The sequence below is a fragment of the Chrysochloris asiatica genome, unplaced genomic scaffold (genome assembly GCF_000296735.1).
Source record: "Chrysochloris asiatica unplaced genomic scaffold, ChrAsi1.0 scaffold00010, whole genome shotgun sequence".
Classification (NCBI taxonomy): Eukaryota; Metazoa; Chordata; class Mammalia; order Afrosoricida; family Chrysochloridae; genus Chrysochloris; species Chrysochloris asiatica.
The window spans coordinates 25,563,633-25,589,044 of record NW_006408528.1 but is presented as its reverse complement, the minus strand read 5'-3'; the positions used below and the strand labels follow the sequence as shown (position 1 = coordinate 25,589,044).

Genomic DNA, 25,412 nt, shown 5'->3' with positions numbered 1-25,412 from the left:
AATTGGATTTGGAATAGCTTGCTAACTATGAAAGAAAACATTAGTCAAATCCAAGAGGAACTGTCCAAATCATCCTAATAAACCTTGTATTTTTTGTTGTTAAGTGCCATCGAGTTGGTTCATATTCATAGTGGAAACAGAATGAAACACTGCAAAATGGAATGAAAAGCTGTCTAGACCTGCATCATCCCTGAAATTGTTACGCTTGAACTCATTGCTGTTGCCACTGTACCATTTCATTTTGTTAGGGGTCTTCGTCTTTTTCACTGACCTTTCACTTTACCAAGCATGATGTCCTTCTCCAGATACTGGTCTGAAGTATGAGATACAAAGTCTTGCCATGCTGACTTCTAAGGAGCATTCTCTCTGTACTTCCTCAAACATAATTTTTTTCTTATAAATCATAGAATTTTTAATATTCTTCTTCAAAACCATAACTCAAATACATCAGTTCTTCTATAGTTGTCCTTATACATTGTGCAACTTTCACAAGTTTATGAGGTGATTGAAAATACTATCCCTTGGGTCAGGTGCACCTTTGTTCTCAGATTGATAACTACTGTTTAACACTTTACAAAAATCTTAAGCAGCAGATATGCCTAATGCAATACTTCATTTGATTCTCAACTTGATGAGTGTTGACTGGATCTAAGCAAAACAAAGTATTTAACAACTTCAATCTTTTCTCCATTGATCATGATGTTATATACTGATTCATTTTGAAGATTTTGGTTTTCTTTATACTGAGGTGCAATTCATATTTAAGGCTATTATAGTCTTTGTTCTTCATCAATAACTATTTCAAGTCCTCTTTGCTTTCAGCAAGCAAGATTGTATCATCTGCATATCGCAGACTGTTAAGGAGTCTTTCTCCAATCCTGATGCCACATTTGTCTTCGTATAATCCAGTTTCTCATATTATTTGTTCAGCCTAAGTATAGTGAAAAAAATATTACAACACTGGTGTATTCTTTCCTGATTTTAAACCATTCAGCATCCATTTTTCTGTTCGAACAATTGCTTTTTGGTCTATGTACAGGTTCCTCATGAGCACAGTTAAGTGTTCTGGAATACTCATTCTTCACAATGTTATCCATAGGTTGTAATGATCTGCACAGTCGAAAGTCTTTGCATAGTTAATAAAGCACATGTAAACATCTTTCTGGTATTCACTGCTTTCAATCAAGATCATGATATCAGCAATGGTATTCTTTGTTCCATGTCCTCTTCTAAATCTGGTTTGACTGTCGGCAGTTCCCTGTTGATGTACTGTTGCAGCTGTTTTTGAATTATCTTCAGCAAAATTTTACTTGCATGTGATAGCAATGATATTGTTTAATGATATCTGTATTCTGTTGGGTCACCTTTCTTTGGAATGGGCACAAATATAGGTCTTTTCCAATCAGTAGTCCAGAAAGTTGTCTTCCAAATGTCTTGGGAACGATGAGTGAGTGTTTCAAGTGCTGCATCAGTTTGTTGCACAATTCCAATTTACACTCCATCAATTCTCGGAGCCTTTAATTTCACCAGTGTCTTCAGTGCAGCTTGGACTTGTTTCAGTACCATGGGTTTTTGATCCTATGCTGCCTTTTGAAATGGTTGAACATTGAATGAACATTTCTTTTTGGTACAGTGACTCTCTATATACTTTCTGCATCCTTCAATATTTTACCCGTATAGTCCTTCAATATTGCAAGTCAAGGCTTGAATTTTTTCATCAATTCTTTCAACATGAGAAATTCTGATCATATGTCTCCCTTTTGGTTTTCTAACTCCAGGCTTTTGTACATTTCATTATAATACTTTGTCTTCTCAAGCTGCCCTTTGAAATTTTCTATTTGGCTGTTTTACTTCCTAATTTCTTTGATTTGCTTAAGTTTCACTACTCTGGAGAGCAAGTATCAGAGCCTCTTCTGACATCCATTTTGATCTTTTCTTTCTTTCCTGTCTTTTTAATGACCTTTTGCTTTCTTCTCTTATGATGTTCTTCATGACATCCCACATCTCTTCTGGTTATCAGTCATTAGTGTCTAATGCCTCAAATCTGTTCATGAAATGGTCTCTAAATTCAGGTGGGTCATGTCCAAGGTCATATTTTGGCTCTCATGGCCTTGTTTTAAATTTCTTCAGCTTCAGCCTGAACTTTCATATGAGCAATTGATTGTCTGTTTCAGAGTCAACACCTTGCCTTACAGAGGACCAATTGCTTATGGTGGTGGTGGTGGTGGTAATGGTTGTATACCGTGGAGTTGGTTTTGACTCATAGTGACTCTGTATAGAGTTTTCAAGGCTGTAAATTTTTATGGGAATAGAAAGCCTCATCTTTCTCCAATGGAACAACTGTTAGTTTTGAATTACGGACCTTAAGGTTGGCAGCCCAACTCATAACCACTCCGCTACCAGAGCACCTATACTTTTGGTACTCTAAAGTATGTACACTGACACATGGTTGAATTTATAATATATAGTCACATTTAAATAATAATTTGTTAACCAATGCCAAGTGTTTTAATTTCATTCCAGATATTTAAGAGTACAAATGACATTACCAATATAAAGAAGTATGATTCAAAATTCTATGTTCTCCAAAAGTGTTTAGAAAATATCTTTATTGTTATAAGTGTTATTTTGCAAATATATTCAATCTTAGAAATGTACGTTTCATTTATATTTCAGCACTAAAACTAATAATTTGTGAATAAACTACATTTGTGTATCTGAGAATTATCCCTTACAAATCAGAAACACAAAATTGTCATCTAATTTTGCTTTGTTAGTGAAATGTATTAAAGTAGGATGAAAGTCTACATTAATCATATTAATGGCAAAGCTTCATTTGCCATGTAATTTCTAAGTCACACCTCTTTTTTTTTTCAAATTGCTTTACAAATGTACCTTGTGCAGGTATAAATAAAAGAGCCAGCATATATCAAGTACAAATGTAAAGCCTGGGTCCTTGATCTATTATATTTACCTTTGATATAATAAAACAAATACCTTATTAACTAAATATGAGTTGGCACTATAGGATAAAGAACTGGACTGCAATGTCAGTTTAAATTGCAAGGTCGATGGTTCAAATTCACCAGCTGCTCCTTGGAAACCCTATACAGAGTTGCAATGAGTTTGAACCGATTTGTTGTTAGGTGCCATTGAGTTGGAACCAACTCATAGCGACCTTATGCATAGCAGAACGAAACACTGCCTGGGCCAACCTCACTACTGTTGCCATACTTGAGCCCATTGATGCTGCCACTTTGCCAATCCATCTTGCTGGGGGTCTTCCTCTTTTTCTCTGACCCTCCACCCTACCAAACATGATATCCTTCTCCAGAAACTGGTCCCTCCTGACAATATGTCCAAAGTATGAGATACGAGGTTTGGCCATCCTGGCCTGCAAGGACCACTCTGGTTGCACTTCTTCCAACACAGATCTGACTAGATACCACTTAATAACAACAAACTAGTTACAGTTTTCTGGGTAATAAAAATGGTTCAGCAGCACTTGACCACTAGCTGAAATATCAGCAGTTCAAACACATCCAGAGGCACCTTGATAGGTAGGTAGGCCTTACAATCTGTTTCTAAAAGATTACAACCTTAAAAAACCTATGGTGTACAATTCTATTTGGAAACACTTAGTGTCACCAATGGTAGGAATCAAACTCCACAGCAACTAACATCAACAACTAGTTAATAATATGCTTTATCTATAACAATGACAAGCTTATAGCAAGGTCTCAAGCAATGATTCTAAATGATTCAAACTGAAATCACTCATTTCGATTTACTTGACACTCATTTTCAAGCAGAAATACACACATACATAAAAACCTATGCAAGTTTCTGTGACAATAAAATAAGGTTTTCACTGACTATAAATTAGTTATCTATATACCAGGTTGTTGTTAAGGGTCATGGAATTGGTTCTGACTCATAGAGACTGTATAGGGTTTCTAAGTAGTGGCTGGTGGGTTTGAAATGCTGACCTTTTAGTTAGCTGTCCAGTGCTTATCCTATAGCGCTTCACCAGAACACCTGTATACCCATGTTTACTGTTGTTATGTACCATTGAATCGGTTACAACTCATAATGACTATGTGTAGAGTTTCCAAGGATCACCTGGAGAGTTAGAACTACCAACCTTGTGGTTAGCAGGCAAGTGCTTATCCTATAGTATCACACAGAACTCCCTGTATACCTATTGCTGTTGTTGTTGTGCCATTGAGTTGGTTCCGACTAATAGCGACCTTGTACAGGGTTTCCAAGGAGCAGCTGGTGAGCTTGAGCCATCAACCTTGAGGTTCAAACCAAACTTACAGTCCAGTGCATTAGCCTACAGCACAACACCAAAACTCCTGTATACTCATAGTATTATTAAATCTAAGCATGGTAATAATAATTTTTAAATGAATAAATTGATTATAGTTTCTCATTTCTGAGATAATATACAATGACCACAAAAAGACTATATTCAAAATTATCAAGAACACTTAAGGCTTTGTGATTTTGCCCTTCCTGTAAGATAACAGGAGTCCTGGTGTGGTGCTGTAGGATTAGCATTGGACTGTTAATCACAAGTTGGTGGTTCAAAGCCACCAATTGCTTCTTGAAAACCTGTACATGGTTATGATGAGTTGGAACAGATTCAACAGCACTTAATAAGATGACAAGTTAGGCTGTAACAGTTTCACGGATGCTGGTAGAAGATATGGTTCTCCTGTATTCGAAACAAAGGACTTTATTACTCACTAAAATGGCAGTAGCAAGAGTATTGGCATTTCTTGTGCCAGTTCCCAAAACCCCAGTTCCTACTGGGGACACTTATGCATTCAGTACATGGCATTACAGTCAAGGAACTATAGGTTTAGAGAATGTCAATATTTTATACTAGGTATGAGTTGGAACCGACTCCGTGGCACACAGCCACCACCACCACCATAATAAGCATACTGGTTCTTAGCTCTGGAAGGGGATTTTAAGTTTACCCTATTAAACAGTATGGAAAGTTGTTTTTTAAGAATCTATTTTTACTTCCCACGATTGCAGACCACCCTAAGCTTCAGGGAGAAACACTGTCTGTCTTCCAAGGTTGTTTATTATACAGCATCTTAACGAATACTCTGGAATAAAGGCAATCAACACTGTGTTCATAAAACTTGCAGAAAGGTAGGAGACTCATGAAAAATTATCTCCCAACAATTACATAGAGATATAATGACATTTAATGAAAACTTATGAATTTTGTGGGCTTCAAAGTTAAGAGGCAATTCTAATCATCCACTTGACAAATTTTTATCATGCCTTAGATTTCCAGAAATAAAACAGATGAAAGTTGGTTTGACCTTTGAAAAACTAAAATTAAGAAAAAGATGTGTGCTATGCTTCAACTTCAATTGTATGTACAGTTTTAAATTCTCACTTGAAAATTAATGTTGTATTTTTGCAATTTGAGCCATGATAAATCTGATGAATATAATATATCATAGCATTAAAAGTACAAAAATGCATTTTTTAAATCCCTCAGGAATTACAAATAAGCTCCAGAGTTCAGGTGTATGATCTTACTTTGAAATGTTTCCAAGAATAGGGATAGTCTGAGAACTTTTTTTCCTTCTCAGATAGCTGAAATTTTGATTTTCAATTATGTTCAAAATATTTCTAACAGTCATACGGTTGCCATTTGGTTTTATTGAAACTTAGTGTAAAGAGAGATGGTTTAGGAGGATAAACAAAGAAGATTTCAGAGAGTTATTGATTTGAAACAGACTGTTTTACCAACTTGGCATGTATTCAGTTTTTATTTGCAAAAAAAAAAAAAAAAGGGTCAAGGCAGTTAAGCCATCAGTAAAAATGTTATTGTGAATAACAAAGTGGTTTTTAAGCACTAGAAAAATACCAGAAAGTGAGAGAGACAGTTGATGGTAGCAGTCAGAAGAGAGATACCTGGCTTGTATTGTCTCCTTATTCAGGATCTCTGTCCAATAGTGCATACATACTATGGTGGTCACGGTGGTGGTGGATATGTGTCATAGCAACCCTGTACAGGGTTTCCGAGGCTGTAAATCTTTACCAGAGCAGAAAGCCTCATCTTTTTCCCTCGGAACAGTTTTGTAGCTTCGAACTGCTGACCTTGCGGGTCACAGCCCGATTTATAACCACTACGCTACCAGAGCTCCTTTGTACGTACTATAGAAATGTTCAAATATTAACCCAGAGATGAGAGTAATGGAAAAGTTCATGCCCATTTAAGTCCTCTAAGGATAACAACTTCATAGAAATTTAAAGGATTAGAACCTATAACACCAGGAAAACAAGGCGTATTAATAGAGTGACATGGTTTATAGCCTTTAGGTTCACTTCTAAGAGAGAGAGGAAAAAATATTTAGATGAATGTTGTTGTCAGAAGTGTTATTACCAGCAAGGAACAAAAAAAGAAGGGGGTGGTGGGAGGAAGAACAGGGAGCACATGAATGTGCCGCAGGTTTCAGATTACACAAAGTCCATGTTTAGCTACTCATATTCCAGTTGCTGATTTAAAATATGTGTTTTATGCAACACTGAGTGAAGAGCAATGATGGGCTATGTCTTCCTGTGTGCAAAGTTGAGGGGAGGCTCTCACTTTTCTTCATGATGCTACATTCAGAGACACAGGAATTATGTAGGTTTCATAGAGTGACATATACTGATTTTCCTGGTGACTGCCGATGTTAGCCATAGGAATAAAACTCTCCTCTCAGCTCCACTTAAGAATCGCTCCCTCTGAAGCTTATAAAATTGACCAGTGTTCTTATTGCCTCATTTTTCCTTGTGTATCCTTGCATTTAAATCCTAAACTGAAAAGACAGTAATTGAGCAGAATGGTTTGTTTAAAATAGCTTTATTCCCATGGGACTTTTTGAAGAAACACAGACTAAAACCAGGAGAGAGGGGTAAACCCAACCTTTTGAAATCATCAGAACACTTAAGGAGGTCATTACTTCACTTTTCTATAAATGTTCAGGTCAGCTTCTATTTTGGTTATAATTCTACCTTGGAGTTAATAGTTGCAAAAACCACTCAAGCCTCATTCTTTTGGTTTTCAGCATTATTTTGTTGTTGTTGTTAAGTGCTGTTTAAAAGGAATTATTGTTCATAAGTCATAGATGACTATTATTTACTCAAGGTACAGTACAGAATTTCTATCAAATTGTCCATATATCTCTTATATAAACACATTAATGAATCAGTGGGAAGGTGGATAAGGACAACATAGAATTCTTAATCTCTCTAGATGGCCAAATCCATTGTACTATATTTTCTTCCAAAAGTTTCAACATATGTATCAGTTTGTAATAGAATAAAATGTGACAGTAAGCACACTTCGGGTCCAATTTCATTAAATAGTAAACTGTTTTCTGTTCTATGAAATTTTATTACAGCTTATAGTAACTATTTAGTATGTCATTTCTAAGGATAGACATTTAATATTTATGATATATAGATAAATGAATATATGGTGAATATCTGCTTTGTGACTCTTTATGTACTTTCCTTCATTTGTGGCAAATATTCATAATATATTGATGTCTCTTTTCCTATGAATCCAGATTTGACCTCTAAAGTCCTTCTAGACACATCTGTCATTTGAGGCAGCTGCTATAAATCAATCAAGTCCATTGAAAATACCATCTATGTGCTATCCCTAATTTAAATCATCTTAATTCATTTTAATATATTTTCAGTATATTTTTCTTCAAAGGTGAAGAAAATCCACTAAATACTATTGCTAACCCTCTTTTGCCTAACTTTAACCATAAAATATTTGGAGATAAGAATTTGAAAATGAATTCCCCTATGAAAGAGCTCAAAAATAAAATCTACCAATGGACTCAGTCAGTATTTCCCAAAACTAAACCCATATTTCAGTTAAGGATTACAATATTTTAAGAACATTCAGTTAAATACAAATTCCTAGAATAAGTTTAAAAGCTGAAAATTACAACATCCTTTAGCATAGTAAATTACTGTCATATTATATTGACATCAGTATTTATCATTATTTGATTTAAAACAACCCTGTACATACATTTTGAGGTTTTCAATCTTCATGGGAGCTTAAAGGTTCATCTTTCTCCAATGGAGAGACTAGTGGGCTCGAACCATAATCAGCATATAAACTGCACACTTTTAAATCAGAATACTGAAGAAATAAAACTGTGCTAAAGAAAAACTACTCTAAGGAAATAATATAAATGCAAAGAGAGATGTGTCTCAAATGTATTGCCCTGTATTTATTCAGGAAACTGAAGGAGAGAGTATATGCTACACAATAAATCCTATTCTCACTAGAGAAATGAATTATACACATTTATTTCAGGTAAGAAAAGCACCAAATTCAAACTTTTTTTTTCCTTGAAATCTGCAAAGGTTACATGAGAACCAGTTGGGGGGAATACTATTATACATGGTCAATTATGAAAAAGTAAAGTTTAAATGCTTAATATAATGAAAAAATTAATTAGGTCTTAAAATATAAAGACGGATATACAAATATAGGGTGATTTATATTTTTAAGAACATAGGATATGTTTTAACCAAATGTCAATAATTAAAATTCAGAGTAGATTTGTTTTTTAAACTTTTTTTTTTTTTTTTGACATCACAAATTAAAGACACCACAAATAACTAAAACCGTATTTTAAAAATTCTTGTGACATTTTAATTTAGTCTTTTATATGATTATAATTACATTTCATGAATTGTACTGACACTCAAGCTACTTGTTGACTTACAGACAAAGCTTACTTCAGGAAAAACGGCTTCTACCTTTTACAACAGCAAAAAACATTGTAGTGATTGCTTACAAAGAATGTTCATCTTTGATTTTGCGGTTCTCATGATAATGTCTAATACATGGTAAAGTCTCACCTCATTTTTTGTAAATAAATTCATGATGGTTGGAAGGAAGGGAAGGAGGAAAGAGAAGGGAATATAGTGGGATGGGGAGGGGATGTCAAAGGCAAAGTAAAAGAAACAAAGGAAAGAAGGAAGGAGGAATGTTTTAATTAACAAGTGGAAAATTTTAATATTTTTATTTCAATATAAATATATCACATAAAAATTCATCTGTACAAAAAGGTGACTTATAACATGTAAGTATATATGCTGTAAGTTTTTGTTTTGTTAATTATCTTTTACATACATACATTATTAAAAATGAAAGCATTTTTTCTTTACTTAGGATTATTATTATTGTTATATTTTCTTCATATAAAAATCAATATTTTCCAAAATAGAAACTTATTTTTTTACTGAAGAGTGAGCAAGTCCACAAATAAAATATGGTGCTTAAAAGAACACTGAACAATAATAAATCACAGAATAGTACATTACCGATTCAATTACTGAAATAACTTACCAGGATATCTTTTCCAGCCCACTTGCATTCATCTCTTCTTGTGTAAGAAACTGGCCACACAATCTAAGGGTAGAGAAGAAATACTATTTTACATCAGTTTTCTAACAGATCCAACATCATGTCATCATTTAGACTAAAATGTGGAGAGTGAGATAAAGAAATTTCCATAAAGCATTAGGTGGCAGGGACCTTGCAGTTTAAACTTGGCAGTGACATCAGATCATTGGTGTGGATTTAAGTCAAATCACATTCCTCCTATCCATTAGACTTTGTTATACATAAGTGATGAACAAGACAGAAATAGACCAGATAAATAGATTTCGACAGAGTAAGTAGGGTGGAAAGAATTGTAATCTGGGTTGAAAGAGGGAGGTCATTTGAAGGATATTTGACAATTTAAGGAGGTTGAAATCTGCAGAGAACACAGCCTGTATTCTTGTAAATAAGTTAATCTTTCTCTTTCATGAAATAGTGATTTTGAAATTCTCAGATTTAGAGTGCCCTGGATCTGTCTCTCCAACTTAGACATAATAATAACATGTTAAAATGAGCAGTGGCAAAGAGAAAAACTTCACGACATAAAGGTATCATTTTTGGTGACAATGAAAAACATAGAAACAAATTAGCTGTAAAAAACAAACACCTTGAAACTAAGTGTATAATTTGTTGAATGTCAAAACAGTGGTCTACTCTGTAAGCCTTTACTCAATTCACAATAAAAAGTTTTTGTTTAAAAAACACACCCTTCTCTATTCCATTGAAAAAAAGTTAAACTAATTGAGAAATAATTGACGGTATTTTTTAGCCCTTAGATTTGATCTTTATCCTTCCAAACCCAAAACTAAACCAGTTGCCATGCAGACAACTCCAACTAATGATGGCCCCACATTATTCGCAGCAGAACTACACTTCACTGGTTTTTCCATGACTGTGATATTTCAGAAGTAGAATTTGAGTCTTTGCTTCTGTTCATTCTTCCAAAGGGTCCTATGTTGTGTGAATACAGTGACAGGAAAATAAGTAGAATGAGCCGATGCATTGCTGGTAGCATGGAGGACAGTGTGAATGCAGTCTGGCTAATAACACAAGTTTTCTCATCTAAGTTTTAACACAAAAATTTTCAGGTCCCCTGAGCAATTCCAATCATAACTATCTGCACTCATTATTTTCCTAATGCATCTTTCTGTTTTACTAACATTAGTTAACTCCCCTGAAAAATGTCATATGTAAAAGAGAAGTTTATAGAGATAGCAGCTACTCCTTTGTGCCTGCTGAAAAACTCTTAATCTCAAAATGACTGACTATTATTCATCTGGAAAGCTTTAGACAATTCAATATATTCTATCATAAACTTGGTTAAAACATGTGATATTCAATTTAAGGGATTGAAAAGCAAATACAACAGATTTATTTGCAAGAATTTGGAATAATTGAAATGACCTTTTATTAGCATGATAAATGCATTTTAGACTCATGTCACCACGTCACTTTTATAAAAACATAAAATATATTCATTTTTATCATTAAATTTTCCTTCTGTGCATTTTTCCCTCTTTGTGGGTTTTTAGTTTCATGTATGTCTGTTTGTTTAAATTAAAACAATCATTGACTTGTTCCAAACAGTATAGTTTATGATGAACTGATCCAGAATACATATAAATATGGTAGACTACTCATGGCTAAAATGACCGCATTTGCTTGAGCTTGACACTCAAAACTGATCTTCAGCCAACTTTTTGTTTAAGTGGTCAAATGAAAGTAAATATTTTAGGCACTGTGAGTCAGATGATCTCTGTCACAACTACTCTACTTTGTCAGTGTAGTATGAAAGCTGACATACAAAATACTGTATATAAATAAGCTCAATTGTGTTCAGATAAAACTTTTTAAAAGACACACATGCCAGGGTAGATTTTCCCTGCAAGTCTTAGCTACATGACCTTTCTCTTTGCTGGCAATATAGAGACATGCATACATTTATTCACATAAATATATATATATATATATATATAACATGAAATAACTATAGAAGGATAAGCTGAAGTTAGAAGGTGGTGTTTTTTTTTAAATGGGGGAGAAACAACTGTAACCAAGGATGAGAAGAGTTGCACAAATAAATCAATATCATTGAATTGCTTATGTAGACATTGCTGAATTGGTATATTCTACTGTGCACATTCACAACAACATCAAAAATTAAGTAATTTTATAAAAAATACCATGGTTTCTTCCGTAATGATATTTATGGTTTACCGCTTCTAATAACACTAATATAGTCATCATTTTTTTTGTGTGTGTATCTGAAAAGATAAAATGTTAACTTAAAACCATTTTCTGTGAATTCTATATAACTTGATGTTTCCAAAACACTACAGTACAAGTATTAGAATAAGGATACCTTCTGAAAATCCTTGATATTAACCAGGCTGAATGAAAATATGTGGTCCTTTGCTCCAACATACAGTCTACTCCGTTCCTCATCCAAAAGGAAGGTATGATAACTGGAGCTGTTGGCCAAGCCATTGAAAGTAATCACATTGTTGGATTCCAACATTTCTGCAAGGTAACAAAGCAAGACATAGGATGTTAATTTGAGGTCTTACATAGGCTTGAAGTTCTGGTATGGCACTTTAGGAGAAACATCAGACAGCTAACCATAAGGTCGGCAGTTCAAACCCACCAGTTATTCCTCAAAAACCCTATACAGGGTCTCTGTGAATCAGAATTGGCTGAATGGCACATACTACCAGCAACAACATCAGCAAAGACTGTTGGTATATGGTAGGTCATCTGACTACTGTATACTGTAATTATGAATCAATGGTTATGCTCCATGATACTAAAAAACAAGCTGTTATTGTTAAGTACCGTAAGAACTATATATTTTCTATTCCACTGATATGGAAATTATACTCATCAGTTTGCTGCTTTCATATCCTGGTTGCAGATTACTGAAGAAGAAAAGAATACATATATTTTGTGTATACAAAGTAATTTGATGAAGTCCTGGTGTGGCACTGTAGGTTAATGCACCAGATGCAAAGCCATTTGAACTGCAAGGTCGGCAGTTCAAGCTCACCTGCTGCTCCTTGGAAATGCTATACAGGGTTGTTACGGGTCGGAACTGACTTGACAGCACTTAACAACAACACAACAACATTTATATGTAGTGATAGAATGTCCTATGAAGTTTATAAAGTGTTTTGAATTTTGCGAAGAAGTTTCAAGTCATTATCTAAAAAATTAAGCCTAGTAGCATTCAGAGCAAAGAGAATATAGAGGAAACATTCCGTTTAATCGCTGAGGTCCCTTGAGGTCTCATTTTATTGAGTAATTTTAATGTGTTTATTATTGTTAGTTTACCCCACCATTTAAAGTATTTGAAGCATATTGGAACCAGCATATACACAAAAACTAAAGTGAGACTTTTATGAAAATATAGATATATTTTTAATTGCCATCTAACCTCATTTTTTTCAGTTTATTTTCATTCCCCAACTTATTTTTGTAAAATACAGGCAGATACACAACTTTTTAATTTATATTTTAAATTAGAGAAATATTTTCAGATTAAAAATAACATTAATCTTATTAATGCAAATCACTATTTAATTCAAAGGTAACTGTTGATAATCACCAATAATCACCTGGTGCCCAGTGGATGGACTCTATGCTCCCTGCTGCTAGCCCCTCCTCAGCCCCAGCCATCTGCTGCCACCCCACAGGCTAGAGAGGACGCCAAGGAAACAAGTGAAGTGTGGCTTGTCTTGGAGGGCTTAGAGTCCAAAGACTAAGAACTTGGGAAAGGAGGTCAGCAGTCCTGGCCACAGAGGAGAAGGCACCGGCTTCTGCCACAGCTCCCAGGCTCTGAATGATTCTCAGTACTCGTCTTACTGCAGGACTTCAGACTTCACCCATCTGAAGAATTTGAGTAGAGGGGAGCAGCAACAGTAGCCTTCCCAGTCCTGTCCCCTCCTGGGCCCCTCTGACTACTTGTGGACTCTTCTCAGAAGTTATTGTTGTTAAGTGCTGTCAAATTCGTTCCTCTCCTAGCAAACCTGAATAGGGATTCTGAGGAGTGGCTGGTGAGTTGGAATTGCCGACCTTGCTATTCAAACTAATCTTCGGATGGAGTGGTTATCCTACTATACCACACCAGTACAGGCTCCCTGAAAATATGATTCATTAGCCTTTTTCAAAAGAAATACTGCAAGGGTGGCTCCCTCATTGGAGATGGGACCTACAAGAGACCTTCTGGACAGCTGGATACTTTATCTGCAAGTCTGACAAACATGGGTGGCTGTCCAGGCCTTAAAGTAGACAAGGGAGGAAACCCAGGTTAATGCACAAAATATTCCAATAGAGGATTATTTACTATTATTGTAAATGCAAAATTTTGGGTAACAAAAGAGTCAATAAGTGAGGAAAAAGTGTATGTGAATACACTAAGAGGTTTCAAAAAGTTCAGGGAAATTTTACATTATGTTTTTAACTCCATTTATCCCTGAATTATTTAAAGCCCCCTTGTATATATTTGTCGTTGTTTTTCAGTACTGATGAGTTGGTCTGACTCATAGCAACCCTATATAGGGTTTCCAGGGAGCAGCTGGTGGGTTTGAACTGCAGGATGGTAGTTCAAATCAACCTTGCTGTCTGCTGTTTATCCTACAGCACCATGAGGACTTCAGCTTATATATACAGTAGTTTTCAAAAAGTTATCTAAGATTCTGATGATTCAATAGTGAATAAGGGTTATCCTGACTAATTGAGAGTGTCACAACTAAAAAGGTAGAAGTTTTGTAACAAACATGGGAAGTAGTTAATCTTACAGTCCAGGAACAGAGGACCCTGGGACCATCAAGGGAGAAGAGCATGAGTGGAATGTGAGACTCTATCTAGAAAAGCTGTGACACCAGAGATGGAGGCAGAGATGAGAACATGGAGAGAGGGAGCAGCTGAGGATTCTAGATTCATGGAAAGAGAGGGACTGAGAGCTGGCAGCCAGGAGGCAGCCTTGCAGAATGTACCCTTTAGTGGTTTAAATTATTATATATGCCTGAGTGTTGTTGTGTACATCCTGGCACCCACAAAAACAACAACAACAAAAACAAACGGAATATAAGCAAATACGATTGAATGATGATACACAGAGGAGATTGCAATTACTGCAAAGAAATGACTGAGTGTAAACTGATATTCTTCCATGTAAACGATTACTCAATTCACAGTAAAAACTTAAAAAAAAAAAAAAAGGGAAAAAAAGTTAATTATGTTTTTAAATTATTATTGTTATTATTAAATTTGAGTGGAGGAAGGGATTAGTAAGAAGTTACGCTTAAGACTATGCATGCTGTTGTTGTTGTTCAGTGCTGTGGAGTCGGACATAGCGACCCTGCACAGGGTTTCTGAGGCTGTAAATCTTTAGGGGAGCAGAACGCCTCATCTTTCTCCCACGGAACCGCTGGTAGTTTCGAACTGCTGACCTTGAGGTTCACAGCCCGATTCGTAACCACTACACTACCAGAGCTAGTCCTAGGACTTTTTAGTGTTATGGTTACTGTTACGGTGGGATTTAGGGGTAGAGATTAGGTTAAGACTAGGAGAAAGTCTTGGTCTAGTTTTAGGGTTATAGTTACATTTATTTTATTTTTTCTTGAAATCTATTTGATTTTCTCTTCATTAGAAGTTCTGTGATTACATTAATCCAACACATTGTTTTTTGTTGTTGTTATAAACTGGTATCTGAAGTTCTCTATTTTCAGTATTGTAAATTTGTTTTACTTCGAATACTTTTATATCTGAGTTGAGTTCTGGGTGATATTGTTATGTAGACTAATCTCAGGTTGTTGTCTGCTGTTATTGGCTCTTTGTTCAACGAACTCCCTTTAATATTTTTTGTAACTACAGTGAGATTTTTAGAAATTCTTTTAATTTCTGTTTATCTTGAAATGTCCTAAATCAAATAACATATAGCCTTGGGCAAATCTGTTGAAAAATATTTCTTTTAGTGTTCAAAAGTAAAGAGGTCACATTGAGGACTAAAATGTGTCTGACCAAGCCAAGGTATTTTCAATAGCTTCATATGCACTGTGAAAGACGAATAATGAATAAAGATGACTAAAGAATTGATGCTTGTGAATTGTGATGTTGTTGAAGAATACAGAAAGTATCAGGTACTGAAAGAAGAATCCTCAAATATGTCTTGGAAGAAGTAAAACCAAGTGCTCCTTAGAGTCAAGCAAGGTTAGTGAAATTTCCTTTCATATACTTTGACATGTTATTAGTAGTGACCAGTCCCTGGAAAAGAACATTATGATTGGTAAAGTAGAGGATCAGTGAAAATGGAGAAGACGTCTTGAACCAACACAATGGCAACAACAAGGTTTCAAACAACAATCATGTGCATGGCACAGGACATATGTGTGTGTTTCCTTGACATAAAAATAATGCAGACTCTCTAAAACCATGCATCCTGAATCTCTGCTTCAAATATTACAATGCACACTTAATACCTATTGATGTCTAGTAGATTCTAACTCATAGAAACCCTGTAGGACAGATTAAAACTTCCCCAGAGAGTTTCCAAGGCTGTCGGTTTTGCAGCGGCACACTGCCACATCTTTTTCCCATGGAGTAGTTGGTAAGTTCAAACTGTAGATCTTTTGGTTAGCAGTCAAGTGCCACTGCACCTCCAGGACTCCTACACATTTAATGTTGTTATTGTATGTTGTCGAGTCAGCTCCCACTTATAGATACCCTGTATAGGGTTTTCAAGAGTGGCTGGTGTGTTTAAACTGTCGACCTTGCAGTTACTAGTCCCGTGTTTATCCTACAGCACCACAGAAGGGCTCACTTAATAGGACCCATTTTATCAGCATTCTTAGAAGATGTAATATGCCTTCTGAAGAGAGGATGTTGTAAAGTAGGTCTGACCTCTATCCAGCCTTCACTCCTAGAAAACATATGAGAAGACTTCAAAAACTTGATGACAAAATGGATCTAATCATAATGGAATTTTTCCACATACTTTTTGAAGCCCCTTAGTATTTGTAATATGATAAATTGTTCTGCTTCATTTTTTTCTCCTACTACCTTCACTATTTAATTATTTTAAAAATCTGATTTACATAGAGGGTAGAGTTCAAATTCCACAAGTAGTATTCAAGGTCAAGTCACCACCATTCAACTATGGACCCCAGCATTCCTCTTCATTCCTCCTGTCATGATGGAAAACATGCACTATTTCTTGGCCTTTGCTTCAAGTATTTCTGATACTCACAACTACATGACCCATGAACAAGACAGTATCCATTTTTGTAAGCTGATTCAAATGCAACCTCCAAGAAACTCTCATAGAACTAATTACAATATTTTCTGCATTTCGTCTTAGATTCAGCTTCACAGTCTCTTATTTATTACAGGTAGTCATATATATTGAATTGTCTACCAGAATTCATATAACTTAATGTCAGGAAAAAATTAATGAACAATTCCACTATTTACAAGTCCTATGGTTTCTTTTCAATAAACAAATCACCTATCATTTCTTATATTCTATCTATCTATAATCCATCTACCTTATAAAAAGAATTGCAAGAATTACATGTTAACAAATTGTTAAAAGACGTTTTTCTAATTTTTTCAGTAGAAACATCATAAGGCTGGGTTAGTCTTATCCATCTCAACCTTCCTAGTCTCCCCCTAACAGAGCAAGTTAAAGCCATCATGTGAATCATAACTGAAATAAAAACAGCAGTGAGCCAAAGAACCGATAATCCCCCATATCATATCTGAATTCAGATATCAGACCGATCATCAGTGTCTGAATGATGACGAAGTATCAGTGCTACAGGGAGTCAATATAGGATTAAAATTTCAAGCAACCAGGGCTCTGTAAGCATTAAAGTATTAGTTAAAGTAAATTAAAGTATTAGAAAGTAAAATGCAATGAACGGAGTAAATGACCATTTCAGGAGATCTGTTGATCAGCTAGACTACTGCCCCTCATTTTGTCCTCAACTTTTAAAATCTGTTATTCTACCCAAGGACCAACAAGACCAAATATGGGTACCCAGGGGAACTTCCAAAAAGTCAATTCAGCATAAAACAAAACAAGCACAAAGTGTTCCTAAACAACAGAAAGGTCACTGAATGGACACAAGGGTGAACTTCTAATTGGAAACACAGAAGTAGCTACATAAGGAAGCTTTCAGCAACCAGTGGTAGGAGTTAAATAAAAATAATTTCTGTGGCTATAGATCTTGTTAGAGCTAAGAACACCAGCATCGGCACCGTACCTACTTGCTAGGTATGAAGGTTGGGAGACGTCCCTTAAGCTCTCTTGGACTCTGCTTACTGGATGATGAATTAATAATACATCTTCTAAGAATTATTATGAAAATGAAATTAGAACATGAATATAAAGAGTCCAGCACAGTTTTTGCATAATAAACACCCAAAGATTAACTATTTGCATAAGTTTTTCCAGTTGTCTTTAGTGGACTTCAACTCATGGTGCCCCACATGTGTCAGAGTAGACTGTGATGCATAGAATTTTCATTGGCTTACAGTTTTTGGAATTAGACCTCCAAATCTTTTTTCTGACGCACCGCTGGGTAGACTTAGACATCCTACTTTTTGGTTAGCAGCTGAGTACATTATTGTTTTACCACCCAAGGGTCCATTTGCAAAAGTAGAGATTAAATATTAGTGTAGTATTCTTAATCTTCTTGACTAGGAATAGCTAATTAGGGTCCAGACTTTAAAAAAAAAAAAAAAAAATGCCAGTCTCTAAATTCATTCTGGTGTCCTGGTGTGGTGCTGCAGGTTAATACACTGGACTGAGAGGTGGTTTTGAGCCACAAGTTCAGTGGTTCAAGCTCACCTTCTGTTCCTTGGAAACCCTTTAAGCATTGCTATGAGTCAGAAATGACTCGATGGCACTTAACGACAACAACGTGTATAGATAACTTAGAAAAATGTCTTTGGTGGTTTATACCAGTATATGTATTCACTATGGAAACAGATTACATTTTCAAATATATTACTGCTAAACCATTTAATTAAAAAACAACAACAAAAGACTAGATATTTTCCATGAGCAGCTGTTTTTCATTGCTTTTAAATGTACTTATTTTGTTTCATCATTCTTTTATATGTTCCATTCTAATAGGGACTTTTTACATTGCTTTACAACTAAAAAAAGTCTTTTTGAGACCTTCATATCAGTGACCAACAAATACATTAAATCTTTTTTGGAAATCTATGTCGGCATTTTTCAGTATGCTACCTTCATTATTTAAATTTATGATTTTGTTTTTCTTGGATATCAGCCAACTGCTATTGTAAAGAACAGACCAAATTTCTATAGACTCAATTTGACAGTGGTGAACCCAAGCTATATGTGAAAATATATTATTGTGTGAACTGTGCTATTTACAACAATGTGGTCAGGAAACATTCTCATGAAGCCCAGAAGGACAAAACATGCTAACTCCAATTTAGACCAGCAGATACTGTCCCACGATCTCTACCAAAGCCCATGTCAACATTTTAGTCATTGAAAACTGAAGAAAAACTAACCTGCAATAAAATAAAATGGAAATTATACTTTTAAAAAAGATAAAGAAATACACAGACTATTAAAGTAAGAAGTCCATGCTGCACTGAAGGCATTGCTGAAAATAAAGGCTCCATGAATTGATGAAACACAAATTGAAACGTTTCAACACACTGAAGAAGCATAGGAGACATTCACTCCTTTATGCCAATTGGAAGAGATCTATATTTGTGCCAATTCCAAAGAAAGGTGAGCCAGTGGAATGAAGAAATCATAGAACAGTATCATTAATATCACAGGCAAGTAAAATTTACTGAAGACAATTCAATAACAATTGCAACAGTACACTGACAGGGAGTTTCCAGAAATTAAAACCATATTTAAAAGAGGATGTATAACTGGGAGTTTCTTATATCAGGTGGATCTTAACTGAAAGCAGAGAATACCAGAAAGATGTGTACTTGTGTTTTATAGACTAAACAAAGGCACTCATCTACATGTATCATAACAAACTTTGTATAACCATGTGAAGGATGGGTATTCCAGAATAGTTCATTGTGCTCATGAGGAACCTGTAGATTGATCAAGATGTAGCTGTTCAGACAGAACAAGAGGATACCAATTGGTTTATAATCAGAAAAGATGTGTGCCTTTCACCATACTTATTCAAACTGTATGCTGAGCAAATAACCTGAGAAGCTGGATTTTATGAAGGAGAATGTGGCATCAGAATTGGAGGAAGAATCATTTACAACCTGCAATATACAGATGACTCAATCTTGCTTGCTGAAAGCAAAGAGGACTTAAAATAGTTCATGATGAAGATCAAAGAACACAGCCTTCAATATGGATTGCATCTCAATATACAAAAAACAAAACTCCTCACACTTGAACTAATAAATAACATGATGATGAACTTAGAAAAGATTAAAGTTGTCAGATAATTCATTTTGTTTGGATCCACAATAAACACTCATAGAAGTAGCAGCCTAGAAATCAAATGAAGTATTGCATTTGACAAATCTGCTGCAATTTTTTTTTTAAATTATTAAAGTGAACAAATTTCACTTTGAGGAACAAGGTGCATCGGACCTAGACATGATATTTTCAATCACCTCATATGCAAAAGTTGTACAATGAATCTGACCTAACACAAGATATTTTCAATCACCTCATATGTGAAAGTTGTATGATGAATAAAGAATACTACACTACCATAAAATAACTGATACACTTAAATTATGGTGTTGGAGAAGGGTATTAAAAGTATGATGAATAGTCAGAAGAACAAAAAAATCTGGCTTGGAAAAAGTCCAGAGAAAACACTCCTTAGAAGTTAGGATGAAGAGAATTTTGTCTTTCGTTCTTTGGACATGATGTCAGGAAAGATCATTCCCTGAAGAATGACATCATGCTTGGTAAAGTGGAGCATGAACAAAAAACAGAAAGACCTTCAACAAAATGGATTGACACAGTGGCAACAAATATGGGCTCAAACTTAACAACAATTGTGAGGATGATGCAGGACCAGGCAATGTTTTGTTCTGTTGTCCATAGGGTAAGTATGAGTTGGGTTTGACTCAATAGCACCTAACAAAAACAACAACTACAATAATGCTCTTAATGACAAATAGACAATATACTGATCATACAACCAGACAAATATTTAACACTAAGTAAGTGTTAACTTGGAGGAAGTCAGGTTGCATTGAAGGAATTGGCAAATAACAAGGCACCGGGAATTGATGGAATAAAAATTGAAATATTTCAAGAAAGTGAGGCGGCACAGGAGGCACTCACTCATCTCTGCTAAGAAATTTGGAAGACAACTATCTGGCCCACTGATAGGAAGAGATCCGTATTTGTGCCCATTCCAAAGAGAGGTTACCCAACGGAATGCGGAAATCATCAGACACTATCTTTGATATCCCATGCAAGTAAAGCTTTACTAAAGGTAATACAGAAATGGCTGTAAACATACATTGACAGAGAACTTCCAGAAGTTCAAGCCAGATTCAGAAGAAACCGTGAAATGAGGGATATAATTGCTGATGTCTGATGGATCTTGGCTGAAAACAGAGACTATCAGAAAGATGTTTACCTGTGCTTTATTGACTACGCAAAGACTTTCGAATGTGTGGATCATGACAAGCTATGGACAACATTGCAAAGTGTGAGTATTCCAGAACGCTTCATTGTGTTAATGAGGAATCTGTGTATGGACCAAGAGGCAGTTGTTCAAACAGAACATGGAAACACTGAATGGTTTAAAATTAAGAAAGGTGTGTGACAAGGTTATATTCTTTCACCATATTTATTCAACCTGTATGCTGAGCAAATAATCCCAGAAGCTGGGTTATATGAAGAAAAATGTGGCATCAGGATTGAAGGAAGAGTCATTAACAACATGCGATATGCAGATGATACAACCTTGCTTGCTGAAAATGAAGAGGACTTGAAACATTTACTGATGAAGATCAAAGAGCACAGCCTTTGCTATGGATTACATCTCATTGTAAAGAAAACAACAATCCTCACCACTGGACCAATAAACAACATTCTTATCAATGGACTTCATTCTTCTTGGATCACCTATCATCACTAATGGAAACAGCAGTCAAGAAATCAGATGATGTATTGCATTAAGCAAATCTGCTGCACAAGACCTTTTTAAAGCGTTGAAGAACAAAGATGTCAGCTTGAGGACTAAGGTGCGCCTGACCCAAGCCACGGTATTTTCAATAACCTCATATGCATGTGAAAACTGGACAGTGAATAAGGAAGACCATAGAAGAATTGATGCTTTTGAGTTATGGTGTTGGAGGAGAATATTGAAAGTGCCATGGGCTGCCAAAAGAACAAACAGATCTGTTTTAGAAGAAGTGCAGCCAGAGTGCTCCTTGGAGGCCAAGACGGCCAAACTTCGTCTGTCATACTTCGGCCATATTGTCAGGAGGGACCAGTTTCTGGAGAAGGATATCATGTTTGGTAAGGTGGAGGGTCAGAGAAAAAGAGGAAGAACCCCAAAGAGATGGATTGGCCAAGTGGCTGCACTGATGGACTCAAGTGTGGCAACAGTAGTAAGGTTGGCCCAGGATTGGACAGTGTTTCGTTCTGCTGTGCATAGGGTCACTATGAGTTATGCCGACTCGATGGCACCTAACAACAACAATGTGTTAACTATTATCACTCATGGTGTTGCAAGGGACTTTGAGCCACATGACTGGCTATTCAAACCCACCAGCTGCACCTTGGAAACCCTATACAGAGTTGCTCTGAGTCAGACCCAACTCGACAGTACTTAACAACAACAATAAAAACATTATCAACATTATTATGATAATGTGATATTAGACTATGTATACCATAAACATCAGTGTAAAGATGACCTTGGCGCTTTGGTAGCATAGTGGGTTATGGGTTGGGCTGCTAACTACAAGGTCAGCAGTTCTAGTCCACCAGATGCTCTGCAGGAGGAAGACGAGGCTTTCCTCTCCTGTAAGATTTCTATAACCTATACAGAATGACTATGAGTCAGAATGGACTCAATGGCACACCATAACCACCACCACCATAGATAGTCTGCCTTGGAAAATCAATGCCATAATTTTAAGTAGCAGTGTTATCAAGTATATTTTGCACTCTCATGTGATATGGTTCTAAAAGATAGATTCTTATGAAGTCCAAGACTCACATAAAGTGTATTTGATAAATATATAATCTAATAACATGAAGCAAAAAGATAGTAAATTATCCTGACATATTCTGTAATTACAATATGCCATCAAATAATTCTGGGGAAAGAACCATGCTATTTTCTAATGAGTCAGTTCTAATATTTATTCAATTTATTTTAAAATTGCAGATTCGTCTTTGTTTTCACCTGAATTTAATCATGATCTCTAAGGCAGCTTTACTTGAATAAATAAGAAGAGGAGAAAGAAAATACATAGTTAGTAATCACTATTACTATATTACTCAAGATGCTAAAAAAATTTATAATCAAGTATTTTTCTTCTATATTTATTTTAATATGTAAAAAGGAAAAAAGAGTAAAATTTATACCAATATCAAACAGAACTATTCAGCACTACATAATACATTTATATGGTTCCTATGGAGTCCTGTTGTGATACTATGGTTTAAAGCACTAGACTGCAAAGCCGTTTGAACTGCAAGGTTGGTGGTTCAAACTCACTGGCTGCTCCTTGGAAACCCTATACAGGGTCGCTATGGGTCAGAACCGACTTGACGGCACTTCACGATATAATGATGGTGTTTTGGTCATTTTTAGGATAAACACAGATTTTTACAAATTATTACATTACAACGACCTTATACATTCTGGCAAGACAGCCCCAAATTATACTTGTAATAGTAGGATGGAATACTTGACCTTCAAATCCAAACAATAGCTATCCTGTTCTTTGTATTTCTGACTTCCATTATGCCCACTCATCTCTTTTTTTCCTTCAAAGTTTAATAGCATTAAAGGGTAGTGGGAACCCACAAGTTGTTGGACTCAAATGAATTGCCTTTATTCATTGATGGCTTTTGGCTTATGTCCTTTTTCCATGACTTAAACTTTGTCTTTTTCGTAGATGAGTCAAAGGTCTCATTTAAAGTAGTCAAAGACTGGGTCTCTATGATGCCAAAATATTTTGGCTAAATGATGAACACTTCCAGATATTTGTAAATATTGGAAAGTTCAATAATGTCAAAACTTTTTTAGACCCTATAGCTTAGTGTTTCCTGAATACTTTACTAAACTTCATGAGACTACAAAATTTCCAAAACTAAAATGGAATCTGAGAAAAGAAACTAAAAAACAGGCAAGTTTTTGTGGAACTCTAAAAACAAACTGACAAAAGCAAGCACTAGTTACTATTGTTATTTCAAACAAAAAAGAATATAAAGGACAAACTAGCAAAGAACAATCTTCAGAAATAAAGAAACTTACAGTTTCTTAATTTATTTATTTTCTGCACTTCACAAAGACCAGATTTTCTAAAAGTTTTATTATACTGCAGAGTACAGCTATCCAGAGACTGGCATTTAGCAGGTATCCCTTTAAGGAAAACTGTGTGGATGATGAACTCTGCTCCTTGCATTTCTGGTCAGTGCACTGTCATTGCATAGATAAGAATCGATATCAGTAAGTGTCTACATGCTTTACTTGTAATGTTGTATATATCATCTCAATTTATAAAGTCTAGAAAATATTATTTGAATGTGCTAGATAAGATGTATTTTTAAATTTCAATAGCAGTAAATATCCAAACTGAGACTCAAGTTCACACATTCTAGTCTGAAGGTAGCTTTTACCTTTAACCACTCTCTCTATACACAACCTAGAGCTTTTCTCCATGGTGCTCTTCACATTTATTTGAATTTCCTCACTGTGATCTGTTGTATCTCCATTGCACTGAAATTGTGGATTAAAATGTTTCTGAGTCATAACTGATGTGGTTAGTCATATTTTGGACTTATCATATCCCCAAACAGACTCCATGATCAAGTCGTCTACAAAGAGGAAAAACCAGTAGTTAGAAAATATGGCCTTGATGATAAAAATCATATTGGATATTGCATGATAGAATTTTGCAAGACCAACATATTCAATACGAATATATATTTTTAAACAACATAAAAGACTACTATACACATGGACCTCACCATATGGAATACACAGAAATCAAATTTACTACATCTGTGGAAAACAACAGTGGAAAAGCTCCACATCGTCAGCCAAAACAAGACCAGAGGCAGACTGTGGAGCAGCATCTCAATTTCTTAGATGCAAGTTCAGTCTGAAGCCGATGAAAATTAAAACAAGTCTATTACATCCAAATAGGACCTTAAATATATTCCCTGTATTGAGAGAACATCTCAAGAACAGATTTGACACACTAGACACTAACAACTGAAGATCACAAAAGTTGTGGGATGACGTTAAGAACATCATACAGGAAAAAAGAAAAATGTCATTAAAAAGACAGGAAAGGAAAAAAAAAAAAAGGCAGTGGATGTCAGAAGAGATCCTGAAACCTGACTGTTAAGCATGGAAAACCTAACACAATAGAAGAAATTAGTAGATAAAAGAGATAAATAACAAATTCAAAGGACAGCTCAAGAAGACAAAGTCAAGCATTGCAATGAAATATGTAAAGAACTGTAGTTAGAAAATCAAAAGAGAAGAACACACTAAATTATTTCTCGAGCTGAAAGAATTGAAGGAAAAAGTCAAGTCTCTACTTGCAATACTGAAGTATTCTATGGACAAAATGAGGAGATCTGGTAGCGTAGTGGTTACAAATTGAGCTGTGAACCGCAAGGTCAGCAGTTCAAAATTACCAAGCTGTTCTGCAGGAGAAAGATGAGGCTTTCTGCTCCTGTAAAGATTTACAGCCTTGGAAACCCTGTACAGGGTCGCTATGAGTCGGAACTGACTCC

General features: G+C 35.4%; 1 protein-coding gene across 1 annotated transcript in view; it reads right to left on the bottom strand.

The window, feature by feature from the left end:
• The window catches only part of SEMA3A (sema domain, immunoglobulin domain (Ig), short basic domain, secreted, (semaphorin) 3A), a 324,888-nt gene that overhangs the window by 214,307 nt on the left and 85,169 nt on the right, over positions 1-25,412 (bottom strand). The window contains exons 2-3 of the mRNA XM_006834338.1: positions 11,799-11,956; positions 9,401-9,463 (exon numbers count right to left, since the gene is read on the bottom strand). Coding sequence (XP_006834401.1) covers positions 9,401-9,463; positions 11,799-11,956 — 221 coding nt within the window. The remainder of the gene's footprint in view (positions 1-9,400; positions 9,464-11,798; positions 11,957-25,412) is intronic.